Source organism: Lithobates pipiens, unplaced genomic scaffold (assembly GCF_037356315.1).
Source record: "Lithobates pipiens isolate NorthernLeopardFrog02 unplaced genomic scaffold, aLitPip1_a1.2 Scaffold_27, whole genome shotgun sequence".
NCBI classification, from domain to species: domain Eukaryota; kingdom Metazoa; phylum Chordata; class Amphibia; order Anura; family Ranidae; genus Lithobates; species Lithobates pipiens.
Window position 1 is genome coordinate 38,912,884 of NW_027507788.1, and position 8,221 is coordinate 38,921,104.

General features: G+C 43.0%; 1 protein-coding gene across 1 annotated transcript in view; it reads left to right on the top strand.

Moving 5' to 3' along the window:
• Positions 1-8,002, top strand: part of REXO2 (RNA exonuclease 2) — a 43,318-nt gene extending 35,316 nt beyond the window's left edge. Inside the window, exons 6-7 of the mRNA XM_077456850.1 lie at positions 3,597-3,650; positions 7,640-8,002. Of these exons, the coding sequence (XP_077312976.1) occupies positions 3,597-3,650; positions 7,640-7,751 (166 nt within the window). The 3' untranslated portion in view covers positions 7,752-8,002. The remainder of the gene's footprint in view (positions 1-3,596; positions 3,651-7,639) is intronic.
• Positions 8,003-8,221: the final 219 nt, after the last annotated feature.

Below are 8,221 nucleotides of genomic sequence, written 5' to 3' on the forward strand. Positions count from 1 at the left end.
TGTTCTCTATACCCCCCTCTGAAAAAAAGTTGCGAGATGTGAGGGAACAAAAGGAGAGGGAAAAACCTACTCAAACTAGAGTTCCTAGTATCCTTGTGTGTCCTTTTGAATATTGTAATACCATTCTGTCCCAAACTTCCCCTTTGTGAAAGAGAAAAGATAAACTTTTCATATATTCCCAACGTTATTTTTAATTTATCCTCTATTACTGTGCAATCTTCACCCTTTTCCTGTCCAATATTTCCCCTTTTATTCCTTGTTCCTACTCCCCACCCCTCCCCATACCCTTCTGGGTTACCCCTAGGGGCTTTTCCTGTGACCATTACAACCTCACCCATACCTTCAAACTCCCTTCTCTTCCCCACCCATTCAGATACTACCTCATCCCCCCCCTCCCCCCCTCCCTAACCCAACTTCCCTTAAACCCAACCTGTGCCTCATTTTTTACCCTTCCTAATTTCATTCAATTATTCCTTTATACTGTGAGTGTCCCACCTCCCACCGTTGCATGTGTATATACATTGTGCCCGTGATTCAAGTGCATTGTACCCACTATATCTCCCAGTCCGAACCCCCCCCCCCCCCCAACAACATAGGTCAGGGGTAAGGGGGGAGAGAGAGCAGAAGGGAGCAAGGAGAGTAAAGGGAGGGAGAAACGAAAAAAAACGGACTAAACAAAAAAAAAAGAGAGAAGAAAAAAAAAAAAAAAACAGATAAGGGGGGGAAGAGGCTTTCCTTCCTCCCCCCTAACCCTTCACCTCCTCATCAACCGATCCCCCTTTTCCTCCACCCTAGCTGACACACCAGCAGGAGAATCAAAAAATAAAGTCTCTCCCAAGGCTGCAACTCGTAACCGGGCTGGGTACAGCAGAGCATATGTAACATCTAATTTCTGAAGTCTGCGCTTGGTTTCAGCGAACTCTGCTCTGCGCTTCTGTAAGTCCGGAGAAAAATCAGAATAAAATGAAACTTTGGCCCCTTTATAAGTGATACTACCCATTTCTCTGGCCTTTCGGAGCACAGCCGCTTTATCTTTGTAATTCAAAAATTTCAGTAAAATGGATCTAGGTTGGCCCCCTCGGTTTAGGGTTCTAGCCGGGACTCTATGCGCCCTTTCGATTGCGAACTGTTGGGAAAAAGTCTCTCTTCCAAAGGTTTCAACAAGCCAATTTTCCAGAAATATAATTGGATCAGGGCCTTCACATTTTTCCGGGAGTCCTACCAGCCTCACATTGTCCCTCCGGAGCCTGTTCTCCATTTCATCCAATTTCCCTGCGAATTTCCCCATCTGTATTTTTAGGTCTTTGACCTCTTGATTCAATGGGTATACCTCATCTTCGATCTGAGATATTCTCCCCTCTGCTGCTGTTATCCTATCAGCCGTGTTTTGAAGTTCTTGCCGCATCAAAGCTAGCTCCTCCTTAATGCCTCTTGTTTGTTCACATAGCTCTACTAGAGATTGTTTACACACATTAACCGCCCCCAACACCTCCTTTAATGTGGGTTCTCCTTCTCCATTAATCAAATGGTCCTGCATAGACACTGTTTCGGATCTCCCTACAGTACCCGCCGTTTAACTGCGTTCTTTCCTCCTACCAGTCCTGATTGCCCTTGGCTCTTTCTATCTGTTGAGGTTTTTACTTGTTTTCCCTTAGTTGGCGTATGTTCAGAAGTATGCGCATACTTTTCTAGTTTTGCTGCTGCTGATGCCCCCGTTGCCATGGCCTGGGAGCTCTTTTCCTTGTCTTTATCCTTAGCTGACCTTAAAGAGGAAGTAAACCCCTTCAAACCACTTTGACCTACAGGTAAGCCTAGATTAAGGCTTACCTGTAGGTCCAAGCAATATCTCCTAAACCTATATGGTTTAGGAGATATTTGCCCGAAAATGGGCACCGCTGTCTACGGCGCATGCGCCGTAGACAGCGGCGCGCAGGCGCACTAAATGCGGCAAATCCAAGAATGTATTTGCCTAATTTGTCGACTCCCGTGCGCATGCGCGGGAGTGAAGTCATCGCGGCTTCGCCGAATGGCAGAGGCGGAGCTGCGAGACGCGACTCCCGTGCGCATGCGCGGGAGTGACGTCATCGCGGCTTCGCCGCTGTCATTGGTCGGAGCTGCGAGACGCCACAAGCAAGATGGATGCGGCGGACTACAGGGATCAGCGGCGACTTCGCTGGCTCCTGTGTCAGGTAAGTGACACATAATGAGCTACTATGCGATGCATAGTAGTCCATTATGCTTTACCTTTGCAGGGAAAAAAAGAGGAAGTAAACCCATTAGGGTTTACTTCCTCTTTAAAGATTGCGTTCCAACATTCTCTTGACCTGCCAGCTCTTCCCCCCTCTCCTCCTTGCTGCCATAATTGATTCAGTATATAACCAAAAAACAAAAAAAGAGGGATACCTCTCTTCTCCTCCAGGGAAAGAGGGAGGGAGGGGGTACTCACGACGCAGCCTCCGCAATACCGTGGGGGTCCACTTTAGTTATATGGCCTCCAAAAGCTCCGACAATTCCCACTGTCCAGCTAGGATCCCCCTCTCTTAATAACAAGAGCAATAAAAACAGGTGCGGCAGTTTTTTTTTTTTTTTTTTTTTTTTTTTTTCCAAGCTTGGTCAGATCTTACACATTTGTTGGCAAGTTAATACGTGAAAGTTCACACAATATAAGTTCCACTCCTCCACACTTTCTATTTTCCCTTTGGAGCACTATAGGCAGCTGGCAGACATATTATACTAAGTGAAGAGGAATGTCTCTCAAATACTTTCCGCATACTGATATATAACCTCTGATACATACAGGAGATACCAGACAATATTGCAGATGGCCACCAGAGGTCTCCCTTCGCTGCTTATTCCACTGCTTAGCTGCTTAGCTTAGGATTCTTTACCTGGTATGCCGAGACTGGCTTCGCTGTATTTGTCAAGCTGTCGCCTCGTCTCCCGAACACTCACCAGGATTTCACAAGACCACGCAGGCAGTCCCCCCCTGCAGCGCCTCCACAGCCCCGGATCGACCAGCAGCTCCTCCGCTCCAGTACACAAGGAGAATCCCCACGGGCAAAACACCAGGTATTTAGGGCATGTGAGAACAGCCTATGGGAGCGAGTTGGCTAGGGAAGTGTGTGCTTGCATCCGTCCTCCTCTCTCCTATCCTCTTGTGGGCATCGCGGCTTAAAGCGCTGTTAACCGGGCACAGGCATCAGCTGTCAGCGTTGCGGTGAGAGCACACACCACTCTCACCTCTCTCACTCCTCGCACGCCGCCGCCGCCATCATCCCTTTGATTAGTTAGTATAATGTAAATGGGCCCAAAAAAAAAAAAACCCTGAGTATATCCAGTTAAAATGCACCTGCTTGTAATGAGTAGTGATAATGACAGCCCTGACAAGGGAAAAAGCTTAGAAACTTCTTTTTGTCCCAGGGAGCCTCACCCTCTTTCTTGTCCTGGTGTCTTGGGAGTAAAAAAAAAACAAGGAAATCACCCAGTGGTATCGTAGATGGCAAAAATAACACGGCAGAAGTTCTAATTCATTCTTCTCTGTGCAAAGAAGAAGAAAAATCTATATAATTTTATTTTGTCTATTTTTACTTTTTTAGACGCTGGTATCCTGTGGAGTACGAACATGCATTCAAGAAAGCATCTTCACATAGGTAAGTATTAATAAAAAATAAAATTGAAAACACATTTTTGGAGCTATGTATTTAGTTATGCTTTCCATATAAATATAAAATCTCCTTTTGCTCGATGTGTAACTGATATCCACTTGCCCTTGATGCATAAATCCATAGGATAAAAGTTGTACTGACAAATCTATAATGGAATTTGTATGTGTGTGTGTGTGTGTATATGTATGTGTGTATATATAATGTGTGTATATGTTTGATTCATCTGATGAGGGATGTCTACAGTCAGAAGCGTCAGTCAAAGCCAGCCATAGGCATGCTGCTGCTGTGCTTTAGTATTGTTGTGGGAATTATTTGTCATGCAGTGTATAGATTTAGCATAAAATTAAGTAAACTTCAAAGGGGTGCCCTTAGACTCTATATTGCTCTATTAAAGCAAAAATACAACATAAGTGAAATGCCCTTAGGATTTATGTAAACTCCAAGAAAGGTTACATAGTCGGTGAGGTTGAAAAAAGACACAGGTTCATCAGGTCAAACCTTTTGTGTGTGTGTGTGTGTTTTTTAATGTTACTAGTACATTATATATCGCTGTATGTTGTGGTTGTTTAGATGCCCATCTAATAACTTAAGAAAAAAAAAAAAAACGATGCTCCACCGCTGAAAACACTGCTCGTGGAAAAGGGTTACATATCCTTGCCGCGCTTATAGCAAAGAACCCTCTACGTTTTAAGGTTAAACCGCTTCTCTTCTAATTTTAGTGACTGGCCGCGTGTTTTATTAAATTCACTTGTGTGAAAAAGTTTTATCCCTATTGTGGGGTCACCAGTATGGTATTTGTACATTGAAATCGTATCCCCTCTCAAATGTCGTCTCTTCAGAGAGAATAAGTTCAATGCTTGCAGTCTTTCCCCATGGCTGAGGTCCTCCAGTTCCTTTTTATTAGCTTTGTAGCCCTTCTCTCGACCCTCTCCAGATCTAGCACATCCTTCCTGAGGACTGGTGCCCAGAACTGGACAGCATACTCCAGGTGTGGCCGGACCAGTGTCTTGTAGAGTGGGAGAATTCTCGTTTATCTTGAGTTAATCCCCCTTTCAACCTGTTAAGGACCGGCCACTGCAGTTATCTTGTGGCAAATTGGCTCCCCTGAGCGAATCGGCGCAGCTGAACATCATCTGCTTTAAGAGCTATAGGGGGAGTGTGACTGCAACACCGGATCCAATGCACGTGGCGTGATCTCCATTCTGTCAGGGGAGGAGAGATGGATCTCCGGATCCTACTGTTTAGGAACAGAGATCAGTCTCCTTCCCCAGGCAGTAATTCATGGCTATTTTTAGCTCTGATCGCTGTATAAAGATCGATGGTCCCAAAAAAAGTGTCAAGTGTCTTATCTGTCTGCCGCAATGTCGCAGTCCCGCTAAAAAATCGCAGATCACCACCATTACTAGTAAAAAAAATAAAAATTTTTTTAAATGCCATAAATCTATTCCCAATTTTGTAGACGCTATAACTTTTGAGCAAACCAATCAATATACGCTTATTATGGTATTTTTTGGGAGGGGGCAAGTAGAATATATATCGGCCTAAACTGAGGAAGAAATGTGTTTTTTTTTTTTTTTTTTTTTCTTTTTTTTTTTTTCACGCTTTTTGTTTTATAGCGCCAAAAAAACGCAGAGTTGATCAAATACCACCAAAAGAAAGCTCTATTTGTGGGAAGAAAAGGACCTCAATTTTGTTTGGGTGCAATGTTTCACGACTGCGCAATTGTCAGTTAAAGCGACGCAGTGCCGTATTGCAAAAAATGGCCTGTCATTAAGGGCGAAAATCCTTCCGGTCCTTAAGTGGTCAATGCATGCCAATATTCTGTTGGCTTTGCTTGCAGCAGCTTGGCATTGCATGCTATTGCTGAGCCTATCATCTACTAGGACCCCCAGGTCCTTTTCCTTTCTAGATTCCGCCAGAGGTTCTCCCCCCAGTGAGTAGATTGCTTTTGTATTTTTAGCACCCAATTGCATTATTTTAAGATTATCAACATTAAGCGTCATTTGCCATGTAGTTGCCCACCCCATTAATTTGTTTACATCTTCTTGCAAGGTTTCCACATCCTGCGTAGAAATTTTTGCCCTGCTTAGCTTAGTATCATCCACAAATATGGAGATTGAGCAGTTTATCCCATCCTCCAGATCATTTATGAATACATTAAATAGGATTGGTCAGGTTATTTGCAGTATAATGGTACCGTATTCCCATGAGGCAGGAATTGTGCTTCACTGATATTACAAGAAAGCACAAGCCAGCTGACCCATTTTTAAACTGATCTGAGGTCAGCAGGGTTGGGAGATCTGCTTGCATGTACTGCAAAGCAGAAGTGAACAGCTAAAGGGGTCCTTAAGAAATAATGCATTAAACCCATGTAACACAATGCCTTACAGGAGTGTTGCATAGTTGAATTGCAGAAGCCTTTACTTGGAATTAGTCTAATGATATGCTGGTGCAAATAACATTTCACTAACATTAAATGGAATGCAGATGAGTGAACAGACCCAGGAAAAGGTTTGGAAATACTGGTATTGCTAAGCTGAGCTGCAGGATGACAAACCACCTTTGAATACATCTAAAGACTGTATTTAGTTTACCACAAAGTACATGCAATTGTGGTAGAAGTAGAGTTTTGAACTTGTATAAATAAAATCTTGAACACAGACTACATTTTTTGATCTCTGTGCCATTGCTGTGGTGGTCAGTGCCAGAAGGGACAGACAAGCTTCAACACTACCAAAAAGTGCTAGAGTAACTTGGTCTTGATTTGTACTTGTTTGTGTGATCTATTTTCCATAGGTTTAGTACGGCAACCCATCGATTGCTGGCAGGTGATGGGTAGAATTGCATATTTGCCTTGCCCTCCTTCTGAAGTTCTCCTCCCCCCACTTGCAGAGCGGCACAAGGGAGCGACCTAAGTGTATTGTGCAGCTTCGGCTAGCCTTCCTCTACCACCTCTACCACCCATTGCAGCCACTTGTATTTGACCTCATCTGGGGCAAGTGAGTGAGGAAGGCTGGCGGGGATAAGCACACAAGAAGAGCTCTGCATATGGGAGAAATCTCTGCTGAATCCTGTAATCTGCTCTACATACTACTAACTAGGTACTAATGACCCTTGTACGCTGCCCTAGATACTAATGACCCTTGTACGCTGCCCTAGATACTAATGACCCTTGTACGCTGACCTACATATTTACTTACACTTACACCAGAACTTAACTCGGACAGTTGGGCCTAAACTCTGGGCAGGCAGATAGTCAAGTAAGTCGGTGTGTAGTACTAGTTATAACTTGATGATGAACCCTGACTATTAGATGTGTGGGGGTGACCAATCGCGCTCCAGACATAAAAAAAAAAAAATGTAAATGAAATGCACGCCAATTTTTTTCACTAAAATTTAACTTTTATTTATTTATTTATTTTTTTAACCACTTCTGCATCGGAAGATTTGGCTGCTTTAATGACCAGGCCATTTCGCGATATGGCACTGCTTTGCTTTAACTGACATTTATGAGTTCGTGCGATGACATACCCAAACAAATTTGATGTGTTTCCCCCCCACGTGTCTCCAAACACTCTAAACCATGTGTCCTTCAGCAATGTGTGAGTGGCATTAAGAATTAATGGCTACCCCACCCATTTGCAAAAGAGTAGTGTGTTTTTTGCCTGCGGCTAGGGGCAGCATGCGATTAGCACAGATTCTCCCCCAACCCACGTGTGTGTGAATCCTAGCCTTGCACAGAACAGGTGACTGGAGGGAATAAAAAAAAAATGGGTAAATGTACAGTTTTTATACAGGTTACGGAAGAAATAATTTTTAAAAATGTAGGTATTCGTATTGCCTTATTTCCTGGTATGATGGCACACACCCTGGTGATCTTTTAAGTTTTTGTTTAGATAGATCTCCACCTCTCAGTGGTTGGCTGTCCTTGCTCTACATTGAATGATTTTGTTTTGTTGTGTTTTACTTTTCAGAGCTCTGGATGATATCATAGAGAGCATCAAGGAACTGCAGTTTTACAGAGAGAACATTTTCAAGAAGAATGAAAGAAACCACATAGGCAATGGAAGAAATCTTCAGAGCTAATTTTACAATTGTAGTATCAGCAGTGAATATTGCCCCTGTGTTTGGTCATCAGAAATGCTATTGTATGAGCAGCTGGAAGGGTTGATGATATGATATAGCAGTAATGGGGGAAAATTGGGATATGTTTTTTTTTTTTTTGCTATCAATAAAATATCAATTTGAACTTGTAAAATGTAAGTTAAATATTTGAACATCGATGCTTCTTGTGTTGTGTTGCCATATTTACCTAAATAAGGAGAAATTAATTTCTAGTCAGTGTTTTTTCTTTGATCTTATCTGTTCTTTTTCTTGTGGAATAAGAGTTCTAAACCCACTTCTTTGCACCTCCACGGATAAACTTTCTAATTATCAAGACCATGTATGAGACGAGGAGTGCCAAAATATACCCACCCGCCCCTTCTATTCCCTGTTCTCTTGAAGCTTAAAGTGATTGTAAACGATCACATTTTAAAACAACCCATCTTGTTTTA